The sequence below is a fragment of the Garra rufa genome, chromosome 9, assembly GCF_049309525.1.
Source record: "Garra rufa chromosome 9, GarRuf1.0, whole genome shotgun sequence".
NCBI classification, from domain to species: Eukaryota; Metazoa; Chordata; class Actinopteri; order Cypriniformes; family Cyprinidae; genus Garra; species Garra rufa.
Window position 1 is genome coordinate 26,980,483 of NC_133369.1, and position 24,503 is coordinate 27,004,985.

A 24,503-nucleotide genomic window follows, 5' to 3' on the forward strand; every position below is an offset into this window, starting at 1 on the left:
TAACTACTCCTTTAACACCCACGGTTCCCTTTAATAAGGCTTTAATAAAGTTGTACCACCCTGACATTTTATTTAACTTTTGTATTTTTAGACAACATTTAGTATCAACTGTTTGGGGTCGGTAAGATTTAAAAAAAAAAAATTGAAATAAGTTTCTTATGCTCAGCACAAATTAATTTATTTGATCAAAAAAATACAATAAAAACAGTAATATGGTAAAAAAAAAAAAAAATATATATATATATATATATATATATATATATAACTATTAAAAATATAACTAAATAACTATTTTAAAATAATAAACATTGTAAAGTATTTCACAAAGTAAAATCTTAAAACTACATTTTCAACAGCCATTAACCCAGTCCTTAGTGTCACATGATCCATCTAGAAACATAAAAATAAATATTTCTTCTTATTCTTATTATTAATATTATTAACAGTTGGGAAGCTAAATATTTCTGTGAAAACATTTTTTTAAGATTCTTTGATGACTAGAAAGCTCAAAAGAACAGCATTATTTGAAATAGAAATATTTATCTATTTTCTAACAATAAACAAGTCTTTACATAAAATTGATAAATTTTATGCATCCTTGCTGTATAAAAGTATTGATTTCTTTAAAAAAAAAGTTGTATTTCAGAACAGTAGACTTTGGAACAGCAGTGTAAACCTCTCTCACACACACACACAGACTTTCTGTCTGGCGGAAAGGACGCTACAGACTACAGGTCAGTGCATTTTGTATTGTAAACAGAGTGTGATTGTTTAATCTGGGGCAAAGTGAAGTTATACCGATATATAGAAAGAGCAGAACAGAAACCAGAGAACGTGAAACTAGGACTGTGAGTACAAGAGATGAAAAAGATGGAGAGCTAGCATTGGGAAAGTAACGTCAGGTGGAGGAGGGAAGGGGTGAAATGAGTGAGGAAGGAGAGAAAGAATAAAGATAAGCACACAAGAAAAGAATGCACACAGAACGGAGACGAGGGGAGGGAAGAGGGAGGGGCAAAGAACATGGCAAGGTTACACATGAAAACTGCAGGCTGTTTTCTTCTTTGACACACAGTAAGAGAGAAGTAGAGAGAGGAAGCTTCAGATTCGCTCGTGTCTCTGCAATATCACATTAAACCGCAAATTAAAAACAGAACGGAGGAACTTAATGCTAAGGAAGTACTTTCATGACACAGAGAGCCAGGAAAGACAGACAAAAGACAGAGAGACTATGAGAACAATAAAATAAACACGGCGGCTACACATTGGCAGAGTTTACAGGACCAGCTCTGACATCAGTGAAGTGAGAGAGGAAGAGGGGTGCAACATTGCTTTACGGAAACGGCTTGACAGTTTCATGCGCTGACACGGTTTGAAAATAGGAAACAGACGCTTAAGAGAAACAGAAAGGGAAAGGGATCAAACAAAGCCCATTTAAACCAAACCATGTTGATGAAAGAATACCGGATATGCATGCCGCTCACTGTCGATGAGGTAAGTTTGTAACTTTTAACGTGTGTTTGGGTTTAGCGTTTATGAAAGTCAAGTTTTATTCCGCTCTGTTTACGCAGATGAAACCTTAATGTACCTCTGTGTACATGTCTGTGGGTTGTATTACATAATCTCTCCAATTCAGCCGTTTTCTTTACCTGAACGGGTCTGACCAGTTACGTCCTTTTATTCTGAAGGCAGGAGTGAGTTATTCACCTCAAGGCTAGGAACAAAACACAAAGGCCTTTTCCCACAAACAGCTTGGGATTTCTACAAGGGGGGGTCAGGAATTGTTTAGTCTGCTAATGTTTCACCTTCAAGTAGCCAACTTGTGCTCGTTCTGATCAGACAAGTCCACACAAGCACACCTGACCTAAAAGTCTGCCACAGAAATAGTCTATGGAGTACATCAGCACTAGACCGCATAGTTTCCAGACAGGAGCACCGCCCCCTTTTTCTGGAGAAGCTTTGTTGTGCGTACGGACAGCATTTTTCTCTAAGCCTCACAAGGTCTCTGTAGTCATCTTCGGTGACAATGATAGTTGGAGTGAGTTTTCACATTAACAGATTTCTAAAGAATTAGTCCTCGGAAAAACAGCGGGAATGTGTCGGTGCTGCCAACACAGTTTTCCGGAGACTGTACGGAAAAAATGAGGCATCCAGAACACTTTAGTCTTTAGAGAACAAAACAAAACAAAACATAACATATGGCAGATGAGAGATCAAACACTCTACGACAAAGAGTGACGTTAAAGTGGAAGGGTTTAGCATTTATGGGAGTTTTAAACTCATGAAATATATGTGATATACACATACATATACATATAACCCTTTTACGTAAAAAATTTAATTTAAATACGTAAATTAAAATATATATTTAAATAATTAGTGTTACACAAATGTATATTTTACATATGTATATATTAATATATTCGTGTGTGTGTGTGTGTATATATATATATATATATATAAACATACAATATTAATATATTACAGACACACACACACACACACATTAATTTATATACATATTAAAATATAGATTTTATATAATACTATATATTTTAAAATTATTTAATTTACATATTTATTTTAAATTATACACACATAATATTAATATTATTTGCACACACACATATTAATATCTACATATGTAAAATTTATATAATATATCTTTTAAAATATATTTAATCTACATTTTTAAATTAAAATATAAGTATATTTTTTTAATATTTCAATTATATATAATCATAAAGTTCATATTATTCATAATTTTGTTATTGACCCTTTTTAAACATGTACATTTTTTATTTAAATGTGTAAATTAAATGTATATTAAAATAATTAGTATTACACAATTTATATTTTTCATATGTATATATTGATGTGTGTGTATACACATATTAAAATATAGATTATATATATATATATATATATATATATATATATATATATATATAATATTATTTAATAATTTATAGAATTATTAATTAAATTAATATTTAATTAAATATAGTTATAAAGTTCATACAATACATAATTTTAAGTATGTAAATATTCACTTTAAATATGTAAACTAAATTTGTTTTGAAATATATAGTATTATATTAAATCTGTATTTTATATGTATATATTAAAAATACAATTTTATTTCATGGATCATGGATGAAAAAGTTCTCAAAAGCTTTAAACTAATGACATTTTATACAGTACAAACAATAAAATATCATAACTAAAAATAACTTTCCATATGATTAGATTTTAAATTTTATTTAATGTTTTGATGGCAAAGCTACATTTTCAGCATCATTACTTTAGTAATGCTGATTTGCTAATTTATAGATGTTATATTACAATTAACATATTTCACGGCTCATTATGAAAGAACACAATTTCCCAAAATGCTGCAATTTATTTTTATGGCATACGGAACAGGGAATAAGTTGTCGTAATTAGTCCAAAAATAATGATGTAAATATTTACACTTTGTCTCAAAAATTAATTTTAAGGGTTCTGTGAATTAAACTTTCTGTCATTCCCTTTTAAATTCCAATTCAATTCAGATTCCAGCTCATGAGCTCAAAGTGAGTCATGTCTTAAATCTAGACTTTTGCTCAACTCAGCTAAAAACAAGTCCAAAAAAAGAGAAGTGAAACATATGAGGTCACCAACCGAGGTCAGCAATTTCTTTCTCCCTTCTACAGTACAAAATCGGCCAGTTATACATGATCAGCAAGCACAGCAGTGAGCAGAGCGGAGGAGGCGAAGGGGTGGAGGTCGTGCGTAATGAACCCTGCACAGACCCCAAACACGGAGCTGGACAGATCACAGAGAAACGCATCTACCTCAACAGGTGAGATCGCACACACTTCCACACACACATACGTGCACGCATAAGCGCTCCTGTTTCTTTCACGGTTTACATCACCCACCTGCCAACGTGCCAGCGATCAGCTATTATTGATGACTGCAGCTAACACCTTCATGCATGCAGCAGAGCTCCATCCATCGCTCACTTTCCCTCCAAAAACACCACCCCTCTTCCTGTCGGGCTTCAAGCTGGATTACACATCAACATAAGCGTCCGACAGAAGATCACGTACACATTCGATCTGATATCATCCCACGCCGTGAACATGCACACACACTTATTGTAATTGCCTGTTTTCTTGTGTTCTTTACACTCTCGCCCTACAAGGACAAAACACACACGCACACACTCAGTCATTAGATGCTGTTGTGAATATGAATTACTGCACCTCTAGCAGTAAAACAAAATTTTCAAGCCATTAATGTGTTAGCAAAGACCAAAAGGGCAGAGCATTAAGTTCCTAATGGTCAAATAAATCTTATCGTGGAGCATGTGAGTCTAATTCAAATGCTGGTATTACCGCAGACGAGATCATTATGTGCTGTTTACAAGTGCATCATGCTGAAGCGCTGCATTGTAATTATGAATAATTTAACTAGTATCGTCAAGATATGAGCGTCAAAGGATTGTAATGTAACGGCAGTTGTTTGGTGGGAATGTGCTGTTCCGCGGGACACGCTGTGGCAACGTCTGTCACTTCAGGAATGGGAAAGAGAGAGTGTGAGAACGCGAGGCCACTTCCGTGGCGCTCGACACAACTGGCTGACCGTGAATGATCTACATCTTCTCTTCTCCACCCCTCTCTTCTCATCCTCTGTCCACCCATCCATCACTCAAGTCCTCAGGCTGTAAATCTCAAACGCTGTCTCTGTGCTGCCTTATCTTACAGTGCTGAGTTCATTATCTATCTCGCCTGCTCTCTCTCTCTCTCTCTCTCTCTCTCTCTCTCTCTCGGTAGTGGGGTTTCTTGGACTCTGACTGTGTTTTTGTAAGGGACAGATGGCACCAGACACCTCTGGAAGGGAGACTTATAGCTATTGTGATGGCGGTTTGACCTCTTGACCCAAAACACAAGCAAACATGGATCTCTACAGTGGCCCACAAAAAGTATCTGGACACTTGGGACAAACTTAGATACAAAATATCAAAACAAACAGCTACCGCGAACAAACAATGCAAGACATTTTAACAGAACTAACTTTGAAACATTAAACAGTATATGCACTACCATACTTATTGTTATTTTTGAAGAAGCCTCTTACGCTCAATGAGGCATTTATTTGATTAATATACAGTAGAAACTATAATATTGTGAAATACTATATCTTAAAATAACTGTTTCCATATGATTATATTTTAAATTGAATTTAATGTTTTGATGGCAAAGCTACTTCTCAGCATCATTACTTTAGTAATGCTGATTTGCTGATTTGTCCTGTACAGAAATATATTGGTAACACTTTACAATAAGGTTCATTAGTTAACTACATTAGTAAACATAAACTAAGAATGAACAATACTTCTATAGCATCTATTAATCTTAGTTAATGTTAATTTCAGCATTTACTAATGCATTATTAAAATTACCAGTTGTGTTTGTTAACATTAGTTAATGCACTGTGAACTAACATAAACAAACAATCAATGTGTTTTTATTTACTAACATTAACAAAGATTAATAAATAGTGTAATAAATGTAATGTTCATTGTTTGTTCATGTTAGTTAATACATTAACTACTGTTAACAAATTACACCTTATTGTAAAGTGTTACCTGTATGATTATTAATATACATTAGGTATCAAGATTTTACTGCATTTTTAATCTAGGTTCATTTTATATGCACAATTATAAATTGTTTATTCATTTCAGAATGCCAAGTTCTGTCATTAAACCTTCTGATGGGTCTTTGATACAAACTGATGATATTCACAGTGTTAAACTAATTGGCACAAACTGTTTGGCTTAAGTTGCATAGCGCAGCTAACTACCTTGCTGCTTTACATTTAAATAACTGGTTAGCATTCACTAGAGCATTTTTCAGTGTGCTTTCAGAGTTCGTCAGAAACCCTCCACCTCCCCAGCTCCACCTGTGTAGATCTGCTACGGGTTATTATATATGCTAGGGCTGGGTAAAAAATATCGATTCTCCGATTTTAATCGATCTTCAGTTGAACGCAACGATATCGATTCGGGAAATCCCCGAATCGATTCTTAATGCACGTGCTTCACGTAAGAGGATATGAATATTCACCTCTCGTCCTGAAGGTGTCACTAGTGTTCCTGCTGAGAGAGTTTTCTCAAACGCTGGTGATCTAATCACAGCGCAAAGGAGCTGCCTTAGATCAGATCAGAACATGTTGATCAGCTGCTTTTTTTTGCAGAAAAATGATTAGGCTGTAGTTAAGAACTGTTAGTTTTATGGACAGTTAGAATGCTTTGTATACGCAGACAAGGGCTTTATGATGGGCCTGTTTTGAACGTTTTGAATTTAGAAAAATGTTTTATTTCTTAAACATGTTTGAAGTTCTTAATAGATTTCACTGTTGCACATTTACAGTCTTTTTATTTTTTTACAGTAATGTGCATTTTGCAGTTTGTTTACATGGTGTACAATGGATGCACATATTTATGACTTCTTGTTACAGGGTTCATTTAAAATAAAAGTTGTTTAAAATAAACAACTGTGTGCACCCTATTATTAATGTAGATGTGTATTTCAGTAATAAACTTAAGTAGGAGAGTTTCAGTTACCAGCATTTATATCAAAATATGGATCACATGTCTGCAAAACTAACATTTTAAATGAAATATTGATAGCGAATCGATATCGAATATCAGTGCCTTATTCTGTGTAAGAAGCCACATCATCTCACAGAAAGATTTATTTCAAACCCTCGACTGAAGTTATGAAGTGAGTTTAGAGTTAAAAACTTGTTATTAAATGTGGTATTGTCATGTGCTTTCAGATGTAGCAGCATTTACTACACAGAGCCGTAGTTTACTGAGAAGCTACGCATCGCGTGATTAAATCATCTGTAATAATGAATGCAATATTGCGTAGCTTTTCAGTGAACTACGGCTCTGTGTAGTAAATGCTGCTCCATCTGATAGCACGTGCTGGAGATTTACTACTGATTACACAACTGGCTTTACTGACCAAATGTGCATGACAATCACCTTCGATTAAGTATTGTTCATTGTTAGTTCATGATACTAATTGCACAGTAAAGCATTAACTTATGCTAACAAATATATCATTTATAACATACTTTTGAAAGGCAACTTTAAGCATAACAGAAGCGTCCAAATACACTGTGCATAGAAAAATATTAAATATAAAACACTACTAAAACTACTAAGAATTTTTTGCCAACCAGCTTCACCAGAAATATTGTGCTAGATTGTCAATTTGAGTAGTCATACTTGTGATCACATCTAAATTTAACTATTTAATTTGCAGGGCCCACAAAATAACTAGTCCTGAAAGTATTGTGTCTTTCAGTTGGGCTACCAAATGTATCACCGCCCTGCCCAACGGGCCATCTTAAATACAAGGTTCCCGCGGGTGCAAACAAAGTTAAATACCCTACTTTCAATGGTATCCACCTTATTTTTCCTGTAAGAGTGGGTGCAGCCATTTGTAAATTTTATGGGTTTGCCTTCCAGCTATCTTCCAACTGGTTTTGCTGCTTGATATTGCAAATTGGTGTGTCTTACCATATTATTTTAATGCATTATCTTAATTAACACACTGGTTTGGTGCAAACAGTTTTACCATTTACTGCATGTTGTTATTCTTCTCATCATTTCCCTATAGCAGCTAATGAACCGGAAGTCTCGCCCATAGGCTTACTTCTGTGCTGAAGAATAAGGTGGACAAGAAATGTTTTAATTATAATTTCAAGACATCTTCAATTTGGCAAAGGACAGATAAGAATTGTGATTAAACTTCAAGTATTTCTTTCAATAAATAGGAGTGCTACACATTTTAGAGTCAAAACCTGACATGGGTGTTTTTACATGAATGGAACTCTGTAGGCAGCTTCATTTCACCTTACCTGTAATGCCTGATAGCAGAGGGTTTAAACCGCTACATTCTGCTGCTCCAAATGCGCCACCTGCTGGCAGAGAATGAACATGAACAATCATTTTAGTTTAGCGCCTCAGTTCAGTACTTTCTCTTTACTACTATAGTACAAAATAAACATGAATGGACATTAAAAGGTAGACTATTTTATATTTTATATTATATTTTATAAACCGCGGAAAACGTGTATAGCTTAAACAATGCCACCGAACAATACATTTAAGAACCATTTGGTGTCCATAAGCTCATCAGTCAAAAAATTAACTATAAAGAGGAGCACTTTGCAAAATGTATGTGCTATATTGCATATTCAAATTTTGAATCTGCAAGGAGTTAAAGATAAAATTCAACACATATAAAATTAAATTTAACTAATAAAGAAAAATAAGCATAAACGATGCGGACATATAGGTATGGTCCATGATATTAGCACATAATCTGTGTAATAAACAATTCTTTGTGACTGTATATGGTTCTCAAGTTGGAAAAGATATTTAGTTCCCACTTTAAGTGAACCTTAGTTCCCAGGACATCTACAAGATGAAATAAAATGCAAATAAAGACAATAAAAGATTAGGCATAAACACATGACAGTATGACTGAAATGATAGAGTTAAAAAAAAAAAGATGCTTATTCTGTGTTGTTCTGTGTTCTGTGTTATTCAGTGGCTCCTTAATAGATTTTTTTGTCTAGAGCCCTAAATATGCCATTTTAATAAGAGTGTCAGCTGTTTTTGTTCAGACTAATGCGAAAATCAACCCATATTTAGTACAACACAGTTGTAAATGTTAACTGGAAGAACTGACAAGAAGCTAACATTACTTGTAAAAATCTTAACAATTGACACAGTAAGATGTTTCTTAAAAAATCTGACTTTTTCCATGTTATGTGCAATAAATGGGTCCCCAGTGCATTTACTAACCCAGAAAACATGAAAAAGGAAAAACTAGTATTTTTTTCAGCATGTTTCCACCCACGGCGCCGGCAATGGTGTACCAGTTCTAACACCATAGCAAAAGTTAGAGCAAAAAATGCTAACTGTTGTGTCACTGGCTGCACAGACGAGCAAACAAATCTAACATAAAAATGTGATTTCATTCCCAGCTGTTTACGAAGTGTTTTTAACATTAACTTGTGTGTATTTGACAATTTAAGCTCAATAAGACTTAAAAGAGAACTGTTTAGCACTCACATGCTGTGTGACAGACATTTTTTCTGAGCACATGCTTCGGATGTGTGTGCTCAGAAAACCCTATATCAGAAGTTCAAACTAATTTGGCTTTAGAAAAGCATAATTTCAGCGCCAAAGCAAACAGATGTTTTTTTTTTTTTTGCAGAGCATCTGAAGTACGATCTGTAAAGGCACAGCCCTATTCTGGAAAAGGGGGCGGGGAGAAGCAGCTCATTTACACTTAAAGAGACGAAAACACTGTTTCTGCTTCCACTCAAAATTACATTTACAAAATGATATACGTAATAAATGATCTTTGGGTTATTTTGAGCTGAAACCTTAGAGACACATTCTGGGGATACCCGAGAATTATATTGCACCTTGTAAAGGGGCATAATAGCTCACCGTTGAAAATAGTTTAAAGGCTGAAATATGATGTTTATCATTTTATAAGACTTTCTGTTTGTGAAAGCCTGTATCTGAATTGTAAATCATGTTATTGTATGGTTTAATGTTTTACCATAGACATTGCCCTACCCCGCACATATGGTATTAATTTTATTTGTGCAGCTCTTAAAAAGAGTCATAAAAAGCTTTAAATTTGACTTTAAAAAATCTACAGATACCCTGCAAATAGTGAAATAAAATTCCTTCCATGATACTACATTAATTTTTTTTTAAATTCAGGATTGTTTGTTTTTTATTCTTTGCTGCATTATGCTAGCCAAATCAGTACTACCTTGCATATACCCACATGTAAATTAATGCTGGATTAAGCCGAGGGCTGTTTATGTCTTTGTTTATTATGTCTGTGGTGTTGTAACATCTTCTCATGTTTCCCTTTTTGTCTCCGTTCAGCAAACTGCCAACCTGGATAAGAAAGTTTGTCCCCATGGTTTTTTATATCACAGAAACTGCCTGGAACTTCTACCCTTACACCGTAACAGGTCAGTTTAAGCATTTTGTTACAAGAAATACACCAGTGTTTGAATATTAACTTATCGTCACATGGCACATACATCCATGTTGTCTGTTCAACGCACCAGTAACCAGCTGTGACCTAACACCCTATTTCTCTTCTGCACACCCCCTCTTTCTCCGTCCACTGGTGTTTTACTATAGAGTACACGGTAAGTATTCTCACATGTCAGCTCACACTCATGCAGTTTGCTCTGGGCTAACTGGCCACTGAGCATACAACATAATCACCTCCCTCTCTCCCCTTCTCGTTTTTCTCCCTCTCCTTTCTTTACTCTTTCCAAAAGTGTTCCTTCCTACCGAGGTTCCATGTCAAGATTGAGACGCGCTTTGAGAATGACAACGGTTGCAATGAAAATGTGAGTGAGAGATGGCAACACACATACACACACACACACACGCTCTCACACAGTGTGTGTTCTTACAGGAGATAATCCTCTTAAAGGAGGACGATTCATCAGCGGCACACGTAGCTGCCGCGTCCTTGTAAAGGCCATTGTGCTTGTGTCTGTCTCTGAAGCACTCAGTAGTAACAGTCAAGCAAAATCCAAACACTCCACCTACCTCCTGTGACATACGACACCAGTGCCTTTAAAGCTGGGCCCCAAACTACTCGTATAGGTCAAAAAGATTTGGTTCAGGCACGTGTAGCAAAACTAGGTCTCTTGTATTTAAATCAACAGAGCAGTTTAGACCAGAACTCACTGTGATGTGCCTTCAGCTAATGAATACCACATTTTTATTTTTGGTGCTCTGTTATATATCTATTAGTATATATATATATATTAGTATATTTTTTTTTCCATTTAGCAGGGACATATTAAATTGATCACAAATCACAGTAAAGAATTAACATTACTAACAAAAAATGTAAATTAATACATTATGTGACAGTGAAAACTGTAGTAATGACTGCTGAAAATTCAGCTTTGCCATCACAAGAATAGATTACATTTTAAAAGATATTAAAATTTCAAGAAAAAGACATTTTAAATTATAATAATACTTTACAGTATACTTTTACTGTATTTTTGATCAATTAAATGTAGTCTTAGTGATCATAAGAAACTTCTTTCCAAAACAAACATTTTATTTTACAAAAAAAATACATATACATATATACACTACCAGTCAAACGCTTTTGGACGTTAAGATTTTTGATGTTTTTAAAATGTAGTCTCTTCTGCTCACCAAGCCTGCATTTATTTGATCCAAAGTACAGCAAAAACAGTAACATTTTGAAATATTTTTACTATTTAAAATAACAGCTTTCTATTTGAATACTGTATATTTTAAAATGTAATTTATTCCTGTGATTTCAATGCTGAATTTTTAGCATCATTACTCCAGTCACATGATCCTTCAGAATCATTCTAATATTATGCTGCTCAAAAACATTTATTATTATTTTTATAGTATTGCTAATTATAATAATAATGTTTCTTGTACAGCATATTAGAATGATTTCTGAAGGTGACACCAAATACTAGAGGGAAAATTCAGCTTTGATCAAAGGAAAAAATTACATTTTAAATTATAATCAAAGAAAGCAGTTAGTTTAAATAGTAAAACTATTTCACAATATTACAGCTTTTGCTGTATTTTGGATCAAATAAATGTAGGCTTGGTGAGCAGAAGAGAATTCTTAAAAAAAAAAAAAAAAAACATTAAAAAAAATCTTACTGTCCAAAAATGTACTGTCCAAAATAAGACGAAAACATTACAATAAATAAAAAAATAATAAATAATAAATATATGTGTTATATTAAATAGACACACATACTGTTTTTTAATACAAAATTTAAAAAATAAAACACCAGACTTTTGAACACTGTGCATCTGTTTTTAAATAACTTCTCACCATGACATCAAATGTTTTTGGTTTCTTAATGGAGCTTAATAGGAAAAATTGCTGTTCACAGGAAATACAATCTCATGAGTCGCTCCGAGGTCTTTCCATACATCAATAACCATAAAACTGCACTAACAACTGCACAAGCTTTAGATTTTAAAAACTTTTTTTTTAGCTGGCCTTTAATGACTCCTGCTTTAAAGTGAAGAAACAGACAATTTATTTAGCCGTGTTGTCATTCTAGAGTTCTTACTTAGCATTTATTGTGATGAGTCGAGTTATTACTGGTTTGCAGTGTGTTTGTTTGCAAATAGCGAATGAAAGAGCGAGAGGCAGTTGTGCCCCGGAGTGCTCTCTGTTATTAAGAAATGAAAAATACGACTTAAACAAGATCCAACCTGCCACAAAGCGACTCAAAGATTTATGAGTAAGTCTGCCTGTAAGAAAGAAAGTCAGAGGGAGATGGCGGGAAAGTTCTGTTATTGATATGTTGTAACTGATACCATTTCCTCCAGCTGACCAAACTTTCCCTCCACATATACGTACACTCTCAAAAAGGATGTGTTAATGTTTGACTATTTTAACACATTTTGAGTCATTTTGTGTACATAATTGATACAAATTATGTAATTATAACACATATAACACAAAATGTGTTGTCCTTAACTACAGAGGTGTTTTAAGAAACAACACAGGGTGCAGACACACTCCCTCATTCATGCACACATGACTTTCCACTTAAATTTGTACTACATTCTAAGTAAAAAAAACAGATACAGTATAAAAGCCATCAATGGGGCGTTTCCCTGGTACTAACATGTACCTTTAAGGTACTAATATGCATGCTTCAGGGGTAAATAAGGTACTGTACAAAGGTGTACCTTTTGAAAAAGTCCCAGCTTTTGCACTAAACACTAAATGAATAACAAGACACAAGCACACAAGCACATTCATACAGCAAGTTACACAACTCAAACGAATGAAAATAATACTGGTGCAACTGTCAACACATCAGACGAGAGGAACAGTAAACATTCCAACAGCTTTTCTCACGAGGAGACAGATAAAAAAGACAAACAGAGGAAAGAACGGAGGAGAAAATAAGCAGGAATTTGTAAAACACTTGCAATGTTTTTAAGCATAAACAACATGAAAGACTAGAGAGCATCTGAAATGGAGAGACAAAATAGAGAACCCCACTTATTTTCTTAATTGCTTATTTTTCATTCATTCTCTGAGACTCCATTGCACCTGCAATGCTGCACAGTCCAGGCAGGCCTCCTTTAAGTTAAGACTTGTTATCTGCTTTCTTTCTCCATTGGCCTGCAGTAGTTTGCATAATTCAGTACTTCTGCCTATAGTAGGCTTGATTTTGCTCTCTTTGTTTCCATGTTTTTTGCATTAATTCAGAGTCTCTGCCTACGCCCTACGGTCTTGTGTTATGTAGTGTGTCAAGGTTCTGTAATGGGCTACAGAATGTTTAACCGCTTGCATTGTGCGGTATTTTATATGAAGATCGCTCTGAGCACTGAAACAGCTTCCCATTGTCTTCAATCAGATGGTGAAGCTGGTGCATTTGTATTCTTCCATGTTTACAAAACTTGAAGTTGCAGTGTCATTTTTCACTTGGGCATTAGGGACTAGCTGGAATAAGAAAGCAGTGTGTACTTTGATATTTTGCTGGATTTGTCTGACCATGCCGTCTGATGTCTCCTGTGCAGGTGTTTGGTGATGACCCCACTCAGAAGGACAGCATCTGCTTTTTGGATATTTTGAGCGATCCGATCCCTGACAAGCATTATAAGAAATCAGAGGTACATACGCATTCATACATGCATAAATACATGGCAAAACAAAATCAGGGTTGGGTAAAAATTTTCTCATTTTCAATTCATGAGTTGGAATGCGAATTGAATTGGCCACACGCCACAGGATGCTAAATTAGGATTTGAATCGGAACAGCAGGAAGAGGAATGTATGGAACCGCAATCTACATAAGAGGGATTTCATTAGTTCAACACAAGTTTCGTCAAACATATATAAATAATTAATTTGTACTAATTATGCCTATTTATCTCCCTGTATGTAGGCTACATTTTTTTCCCTCAGCTCATTAGACTAAACTGAGTCTAAACTGATTGCTGTCACATTAAAATAACATCAAAATATGTTTTATTTGACATACAGCAGGGGGTTTCAAATTTTTTGATCGAAAGGAGTGAGACACCCTTATGTATAAAGAGCAAATTACACTTTTTGAGAAAAATATTAAAGACATCATGTTGTTTCATATAAAACAATTAACTGGCTTTATACTGTCAGTGTACTAAAATCATCAGAAAAGTAGAAATAAAAGGCAAAATCAAACAGTAAAACTTCAAAAACTTTTTTAAACTGGAATATTTTTTTTTACTACATTGTTTTCAGAAAATAATGTATGTACTGTAAGTAGCATTTCAAATAGGAGCCGACCGATTATCGTCACCGATATTAAGCATTTTTTGGTTAGATTCATCATTTTCAAAACAGATTTGCAGACAAAACAATTTAAAAGCATTTAAAGAAAAAATTTGTCAGAGCCCTTGACATATATTTGACATTCATTTTCATTTTTACACCAGACATATAATCAGTTCAAAATATTGGTTATCGGTCTACTTGATCTGTAGGGTTGGGAATCGAAAATCGATTCCGATTCTGGAATCGGATACTTAAGATAAAGAATCGGATACTTGTTATAAAATTCAAACTTCGATTCCTTCTTTCGATTCCTGGGTGCATTTTTTCATCTAGTAATCTGCCAGGACCTTTCGCGTGTGCAATCTGCCAGGACCTTACGTGGTAGTGTAAAAATCAGTCTACACGATGGAATGCGGTAAGCGTTTAAAAGTGTGGCTACGCTTTGTAAAAACCGAAGAAAAAGCTACCGCTGCACGCAAACTTTAGGAGCATACTTGATTTGTAATAATCGGTATCGGCATCAGCCCTAACACTAGAGTTTTCATCACCTAAAACCAAAACAGTACCTGTTCTTGTCTTAGGACAACTTTGATTAACTATTTTGATCCACTTCAAATGTATATCGGTTCAAAATATTGGTTATCGGTCTACGTGATCTGTAATAATCGGTATCGGCATCATTCCTAAAAACACATATCAGTCGACCCCTAAATTCAAACACTATCTAAGTTTCTATGACCCTGTTTTTATGCGCATTTTGATGCATCCCATCAGAAAAGAGTGACAGAAATGTCAAATTTCGGGGAAAACATCCTGTAATTCGCAAAAAAGTTTTTTTACACTCTGTTAAGGAGGTTTTAGAAGCATTTCTATGTTTACTGGTATTGGTCATTGTCAAAATGATTTGCAGATAAAATAATTTTAAAGCATTTAAAGAACATTTTCATCAGAGCCCTTGTTATATATGTGACATTCATTTTCATTTTTACACCAGACATATATATCGTTTCAAAACATTGGTTATCAGTCTACTTGATCTGTAATCATCGGTATCGGCATCAGCCCTAAAAATCACATATCGTTCAATCCCTAATTTCAAACACTATCTATGTTTCCATCACTCTGTTTTTATGCGCATTTTGAAGTATCGCATCAGAAACGAGTAATGGAAATGGCATATTTCGAGGGAAAAAATTCTGTAATTTGCAAAAACTTTTTACACTTTTATGAGAACGTTTTAAAAGCATTTTTATGGTTATTAGTATCGGCCTTTTTCAAAAAAGATTTGCCGATAAAATAATTTGAAAGCACTTAAAGAACATTTTCATCAGAACCCTTGTTATATATGTGACATTCATTTTCATTTTTACACCAGACATATATATCTGTTTAAAATATAAAATAATCGGTATTGTCGAAAAACACTTGTGCAAAAAAGAGATAATGCGAATAATAAAAGAAGGAAACACATTTACAGAATAAATTCCTCCGTGTGGAATATTGCCACTTGTCATGCTTTAAAATGGTCCAAGATTATGTTTTTTTTAATGTAACAATTTTAAGGAAATTTTACACTTTTTGTAACAGGAGAAAATCATGCATGCACCAACAGGGACACAGGAATATTACATTTCTGTCGAAAAACACTTGTGCAAAAAAGAGAAAATGTGAATAATGAAAGATGGAAACACATTTACAGAATAAATTCCTCCGTGTGCATCAAAAAAGTCATGTGACTTTGCGCTATGGGATGGCATAACCTGACTAATCAGCGGACCAATCTCCTTGGACAGCATCTGAAATTTAGTTTTGGCCATTCAAATGCCCGAGCAAAATCTGTTGTCAAAGTATTTCTGTATAATTGCCTCCCAGAACTGCATTCCCAAACAGCAGGCATCCACATCCAAAAGCAATGACTGGATTTACAGTGTTTCGTCTGCTTGCTCTGAGGTGCAAGTAATTTATTATATATAATGATAATTAGATTCAGTGGCTTCTTCAACTATTCTTAGTGATCAGGAAGTGACAATTTTGTTCTCTTTGCCTCGTTGGATGAAAACAGTGTTGGATGAAAACATTCACAAATGTTTTATGCGATATTCCAATTTTGTGCATTCATTTTTGAATAAAAATCTAGCTAGTGATTAATAATATAATGTAATTTTTCTGGAAATAGCACATATGTTGGGTGTATGATAACATTTCTAGCAAATTCATTCAAAAAATAAACCATATTATTAAAAACTACACTTACAGCAGATATAATTTCTTGTTTTCTTTCAATTTAAATGGCAAATCTGCACTGACCAAGATTTGAATTGGAGTTCAGTTCAGAATGGCAAACAACTTTGACTCACAAATAAGCATCTGTGTTCCTCAGGTCTTTGTGGCCTGACAGCAGTGCAAACGTCTTGAGAGCTAGCATTTAAGTGACACAGCAGAGACATGAGTACTGTGTGCACCCAAGTACAGAAGCAAAAACCGCAAGACAAGCAGTACAAAAAAACCACATTCCTCAGTGTGCTCTACTTAGAGATACAGTTCATTGCAATCTGCCGCTTTTACAGTGGACAAACAATACATCAGAGGAAAGCATGTTTCCATGTTACATGCTCAGATTCAGTCACGCGCAAACCTTAAATCCATAGCTGTCATATGCCGAGTTAGGAATAAGACAAATCCAAAGGATTACAGTTTTCAATGAGAGAAAAAAAAAACAGCTGAGATAGACCAAAGACAAGCTCAGACTTGTTGACAAAAGGCAGTTAAACCAAACTATTGTATCACTTCTAGACACAAAAGGCACCAAAACAAAACTTTAAAGTAGGGATGGGCGAGTCATCGTTCCAATATTATATTATATTATATTATTACAAGTTGTTAAAAGACTGATTATGTTATAATCTATAAACTATCATTATAAATTAGTAAAAACAAGCCTGATAATCCAGTTTTGGTCTAATCATTGTAATGATGGCTTTCAAATATAAATATTTTGATTTAATTTTTAACGCTTTTCATTTAATGGAGACAAGAACAGCATTTATAAACTGATAAAATTCTAATTATTTTAATTATTAAATTAATTATTCAAATATTGAATGATAATTTTGAATGAATACATCAAAGGTAGATCAGTACACTTAAAGCAAAGCATGATATGGACTAGTGTCTGTGAATATTAAGCCACAAAAATACGAATTCTGCAGAAACTGTGACAGAAAATAAAAAGTAATTAATGTAATGACAGTACTAATCATAAAAAATATGATTAAAAAATATATATTTTTTAAGGAATATCTACCAGAAGAAAATATTCACCAGAAAAATGTAATACTAAATAAAATAAATATTTTATAAATGTTTTATTTATTAAATTATAAAATCAATGAATTCTAGATGCTTTAGATAATTAAAATTCCTTTCAAATTGAATTCAGAAAATTAGTGGAAAATACCTAATTTGGTAAAAAATAAAACTGAATTTAACCAAAAAAAAAAGTATTATTTAAATTATTTTTTTTCTTGATTTTTTTTTCATAATTTCAATTAATTAGACATGCTTTTTGTTTAATAATTTTATTTTAACCATTGAAACAGAGTGTAGAAAAATCTAAAGCATTTGGGAAAAAATAAAAACAGATTTCATAGGATCCAAAACATTACAATATGCATTAATATTGAGGAAATAAAGAATAAGATTATTCACTTGTCATGCTTTGAAATGGTCCAAGATTATGTTTTTTCTTCTGTAACAATTTTAAAGGAAATTTGACACTTTTCGTAACAGGAAAAAATCATGCATGCACCAACAGGGACACAGGAATATTACATTTCTGCTCATTAAAATGAGTTAATTATTCATAACAGCTTGTATGACAATTAACTGAATATCACTTCCACAGATCATGCGCTAAAAGATATTGTTAAAAACAGACTGGCTAAAAGCACTCTTTTAAAATACCAGAATAAAATAGCAGCTACTTTTCATGCTAGATTAATTTAGGTCAATTTTCGATAATAGTTAATCAAACATATCTAATAGGTCTCAAAACCGTAAGCATGAGATTTGTGCCTCTAACACTTTAAAAATGGGACACCACATGATCAACTGTGAAATATAATGTCACCCCTGCACAGTAATTCATGCGCAGCATGCAACACACACACACACACACACACACACACACACACACGAACAAGCAATGATCTGCTCACTCAGCAGGTAATGTGTATCTACTTAAAACAAACAGGATCTGAGCAACTGGGTGTCAGAGAAAACAGGCCGGGGACCCCTAGTGGATGGCTGGAGGAACACCGCTCAACCCATCATGTGCTCTTACAAGAGAGTCACCTGTAGCTTTGAGGTGTACGGCTTCCAGGGACGAACAGAGGACTTCATTCACAGGGTACTGACCATAACATCTCACACATTACACCATTCTGTTTTAGTCATGTAATCCCATCATGTGTCATATTACGGTATGTTATGATTCATCATAGAACATTCGTGACATTCTGTTGGTGGGACACAGACAGGCGGTGGCATGGATTGACGAGTGGCATGGTAAATGAGATGTACTGCAATGCTTCATTACCATAATTAACCACATGCTCTGTTGAGTACACAAAAGAATCCTGATCCTTGCTTGGCACTCGATCGCAGTACGTCATCTATCTTAATTCTTCGCAAATACGCAGTGAACACATTACAAATATTTGTGCATGCAGGAATGACACTCGAGCAGGTGAGAGAGTACGAGAGAGAACAGCAGGAGGAAACCAACAGCAAACTCAACAGTGACATTACCTGCACAGGTATGCTCAAATTATATTACCAGCAGTGAACATTTAACTCAGTCTACTTATTTATGATTTAACACCGTATCAGCAGCAATGGCTATATTCATGGCAAAAACAACAGGATGATTATATCGGTATATAAATTAAATTAAAATTTTAAAAGTTTTTAATGCTCATCAAATTTCCATTTATTTCATCAAAAATGCAGGAAGTAATATTATAATATATTATTAAAATAATTTTCTATTTTAATATACTTTAAAATATAATTTATTTTAGTGATGCAAAGCTGAATTTTCATCAGCCATTACTCTAGTCTTCAGTGTCACATGATCCTTCAGAAATCATTCTAATATCCTTTTTTTTTTTTTTTTTAGAAACAGTTGTGCTGCTTAATATTTTTTTCCTGTGATTTTTTTTTCAGGATTCTTTTGATAAATAAAAAGTAAGTAATAAATAAAAACAGCATTTATTCAAAATAGACATCTTTTCTAACAATATAGTCTTTACTATCACTTTTTTTATATCAATTTAACACATCCCTGCTGAATGAAGTATTAATTTCCTACAAAAAAAAGAAAGAATAAAAATTTACTGACCCCAAACTTATATTATATAGTATATTGTTAAAAAATATATTTTTTTAATAAATGCTGTTGTTTTTAACATTTATGCCTGCTTTATTACCGTTTTTAACTTTTTCCAACTTTGATAATAAATCAGAAGATTAGAATGATCATATGTGACTGAAGACTGGTGTAATAATGCTAAAAATTCAACTTTGCATCACAGAAATAGATTGTATTTTAAAGTATGTTAAAATAGAAAATGACTATTTTAAATCGCAATATTATTTCACAATATTACTGTTTGTATTTGTATTTTTTTTTTATATAGTAATAATAGCAATTATATCGATTTTATTCAGTTTAACGTATAATGAACATTTGTAATGAGGACTCTGGGAAGCGTGTAAGATCCACGTGCGAGCTTTAATGAACAGATCGTAGTCAAGCCAGGCCAATCCAAGGTCAATCTCCAACAAAACAGATATATCCAGGGCAAAACAATAGCGTAATCCACAAATACAGGCGTTAGTCAAAATCCAGAGAGGGCAGTAACAAATAAACAAGGAAAAACTATGGCAATGAAACAGAACAAAACAATGGCAAAATAACTATGACAATGAAACAACCATGGCAAAAAGGCAATGAAACAAGAGAAAACGCTTAGAGTCCACACAGCAAAACAATACTTTGCGATGTCTTTTTGGTAATGGCTGCCTTTTATGCCCACCAAACAGGAAGTAACCAACGAGGCAGCAGAGGGAGCAGCAACAGTCAGTGCATGGGTGAGGACTCCCTCTGCTGGCCTGGCGTTACAACATTCAAAAATTATTACAGCAGAAACCTTTTTTAAAAATATCCATTAATATACTTCCTGAATAAAAATGCTTGCGTAAAATCACTTAAAAATGAATAGTCTATTAAAATGTGTTTTACACGAAAATAAAAAAAATTTATCTATTTATGTTTAAATGCCATATCAGCAACAATGGCTATGTTCATGGCAACATTAACAGAATTATTTCAATACATCACTTACAATAATATTAGATTTTCTTAAGAAGCAATCACTATACAAAAACATAACAAAGTAACAACACCAGTACAAATAAAAATCACTTAGAATCTTTCAGTTTAATCAATGATAAAAATTCTAAAATTCTTCTTGTTAAAAATGTATTTTAGTATATTTTCTGAGTAAAAAAACACTGTCTAATATCATTTAAAATGGGACATTCGATCAAAGAAATTCTTAAATATATAAATCACAAATCGGTTTTCCTTTCAGTAAATATGGCGTTGTGAGTCTTTAGTGACCAATTCAATGAAAAAAAAAAAGTAATTATTTTTAATTAATTTTTATTATAAAATTTCCAGATTCAATTTTGAGTTAATTTTTAAAAATAGATTTTATCCTTTCCTGTTGCTTAAACAATCATGGCACATGGCGCTAGCAACGCCAAGGTCATAGGTTCGATTCCCTAAAAAAAAAAGAGCAACTGATAAAATATACCTTGAATTCACCTCATTCTTCAACACAGAAGAAAGCCTATGAGAGAGATTTCCGCTTCATTAGCCGCTATAGGGAAACAACGAGAAGAATAACATGCGGTGAACAGTAAAACTGTTTGCTCTACAAACCAGTGTACATAATGAAGATAATACATTAAAATAATGTGGTAAGACACACCAGTTTGCAATATCCAGCAGCAAAATAAGCTTTTTTGTGCAGCTAAAAATAGCTGGATGCAGACGAGACCGGAAGACAGACCCATAAAATTTACACATTGCAGCGACCGCTCTTACGGGAAAAACAAGGTGGATACATCTGAATACACTCTTTGGATAAAAGTGTCTGCCAAATGAATAAATGTTAATGTGATGTAGATTTTCAATGTGAATTTACTGTCCTCTCTCAGCGTCCACACTGCCCTCTGTTGGTGAGCGTTTTATACTGCATCACAACTGTTACAGTTTAGTCAGCACTGTGATGCAACTTGATTATTAATATGGAAAACTGATGCAACATGTTACAAAAACAGATTTTCTTTTCTGCTTCGCAGACTCTGCTCCTCCAGTGCGACCCAGCTTCACTCGCTCCATCTCTGTTACGGATGAATCGTCACTGAAAAAGATGGGGGTAAAGACTGTAGACATTCCCAGCTCTCCATCCTGCCCGTCCTCCCTCAAAAATCCTATGAGATTAAACTCTACCCCGGAATAACATCCGTCCTCCATTCTCACACCACAGTGACCACTGCCAGTAACGACATTTAGCAAAAATCAGGACTTCCAACCAAAACTAGAAAGACATTCCACATTGTCACTCTCTGCTCTCCATTCCAACTGGACTTGTAGTGTTCCAGAGATTGGCATTTGACAAAAACATCGTGTAGATATATTGTAGATAATATGTAAAAGACTCTGGCTCATCATGAAGTGAAACCACGGTGCCTTAATTCACGTTTCTCATTAACCTCACCGAAATGGATTGAACAAATGGTCTATTCCACTGCGTATCAACATGAATGTACACCAACGGAGGTGAAAAGCCTCTATTAACATAATCAGTAGACTGTTTCAGTGAAACCCGATCATATGGATTATAGCAATCGTGAGTGACTAGCTGAAATTTCTAGTGGGTTACGGGTTATTGAGACTAACCTTTGACCCTGTATCAATACATTGACGGAATGTAACCGATTGTTTAGTCGTGCAGCACACAGCAAGAACATTATCAATAGTACTCTGGGTGATAAAACTAAAGACTACAAGGAACTAGGCATTATGTGTTATTTGACATTGATATAACACCTTTCTTTGTAAGACGCCACTGGTGACAGTGCAAAACCATAAGCTCATGTACATTAAAAAGCCAACGTTGTTAAGTCAAGCCGTTCAAACAAACCGAGGAATGTTGAAAGTGCCATATCATCGTATATTTTTCATAATAAATTTAAGGGATGCATGATACTCTGGTTCTACTCTGGTTATTAGCCAAAAATTTTTGATCATTTTTTATATTTATCTGTTCTATTTATACATTACAGCATTTGTTCACCCAAATATTAAAATTGTGTCATTAATTACTCACCTTCAATTCGTTCCAAACCTGTAAGACCTTCGTTCGTCTTCAGAACACAAATTAAGATATTTTTTATGAAATCCAGCATTTTGACTAGACTAAAGATTTTTCTGGTCGACTAAGTAGTTTATTTTAAGCATTGGTCGACTATTAGTTGCACAGTTATTAATAAACCAATAATGAGCCTTTAATTGCCTACATAGCCTAATTTATCTGCCTACATAACCACAGCGCACCAGCAGATATAATAATTATGAATGTGTCAGGGAAAAACAGTAGGGGGACTGCATTACGTGTTAATAATTTCTTGATAAACCAGTGCTTTATTTTGTTTTCAGCTTATATGAAGTTGGTGACACAAAAGACCTGGGTATACTTCACATTTTACGTCTGGACGCGTCTCACATGCAATCGCATCCGCACAGCTTTCAAAGCATACTCATCCGTGGATGAGCACGGATTGCCGAGTTTAACACATGCGCAGTACAATTGTTTGGACTCTTGCCTCTCTGCTGCCTTTTTCTTGCACATGCGCTGTTGTACGCGCATGGCCGGAGTATAATTTGGCCTTGACTCATCATCTCCGCAGTAGTGATGCGCCTGTATGCATGTTTCATACAAATTACATAATCTGAGAATGTTTGTGTTGTGTTGTGTTTGAATTGGTTCATTTGAAAGTAGAGATTTCACTCTCTATAGATACATTTTTCATGTCTGTACAGCAAGTATACACAGAGTTTCGGGAAAAAAATGTTTTTGACACTTTACTAAAGCGCAATGTTTCGTTGTTATTCTGAGTGCACAGAAATAAACACAGAGTCTTTACAAATTCAAAAGATGTATTACTCCTATCTGTATTACCAAAAATGACAGGGTATTTTAAAAGCAAGTGACCACACTGACGCCTCCATCTGTCATGCAGTGAGCGCGCTACTGTTCAGCTTCCACACTACGCACAGACACTTCATTTGTATTCATTTTCCTAGGTTAACATTAGATTGAGCAGCCATGTAAAGTTGCTACTACACACATCTTTCAGATCAAAAGCCATATTTGAGGTCGATGAATGTCGGTGAGTTTTTGAATGTCCTGCCTGATTTACTGTATTACCACAAAGACAAGCCGTTAATGAACTGCTTAACTATGCCACTTCCTGTGGAATTTTTTTCTGCGACTAAGCGACTAATAAAAGCCTCTTCTCGTTGACTAACATTTAGTCGACTATTAAGGCCCGTTCACACCTAGAGCGATAACGATAACTATAAATGCAATGATAACTATATTTGCGTTCACACCAGTGAATGACAGCTGTCTGTTTTTGTTGCATTTACACAACTTCAACCAGTAGATGTCCTCTGCATGCACGTTTCGAGAGCATCTAAACAGTGAAGTTAAGTGGAATAAAAACAATACGGACTCTTTTCTACTGCAACTTCAAAGGAGGCAAGACAATGTTGTCCAAACTAGTGCTGAATTCCTGAGGTAATTTTATGTTTTATGTTACCCTGTTTGCTGTGCAACGTCTGTTTGCTTCTTTACAATGTCTCCTGCTATTTCAAATGCACAAGCCCTTTAAATTTGAATGAAGTCTGATTAGCTGTCAGTGTTTTATCGTTCATCAGCTGTAAAAAAAAAAATA

General features: G+C 34.2%; 1 protein-coding gene across 1 annotated transcript; it reads left to right on the forward strand.

The window, feature by feature from the left end:
* Positions 1-1,057: 1,057 nt before the first annotated feature.
* pitpnc1b (phosphatidylinositol transfer protein cytoplasmic 1b) lies at positions 1,058-23,700 on the forward strand. The gene is made up of 10 exons (XM_073847178.1): positions 1,058-1,491; positions 3,693-3,841; positions 9,980-10,068; positions 10,244-10,251; positions 10,387-10,458; positions 13,673-13,765; positions 18,664-18,819; positions 18,914-18,977; positions 19,142-19,228; positions 21,843-23,700. Exons 1-10 carry the CDS (start codon positions 1,444-1,446, stop codon positions 22,001-22,003), a joined length of 927 nt encoding a protein of 308 aa, XP_073703279.1. The 5' UTR covers positions 1,058-1,443; the 3' UTR covers positions 22,004-23,700.
* Positions 23,701-24,503: the final 803 nt, after the last annotated feature.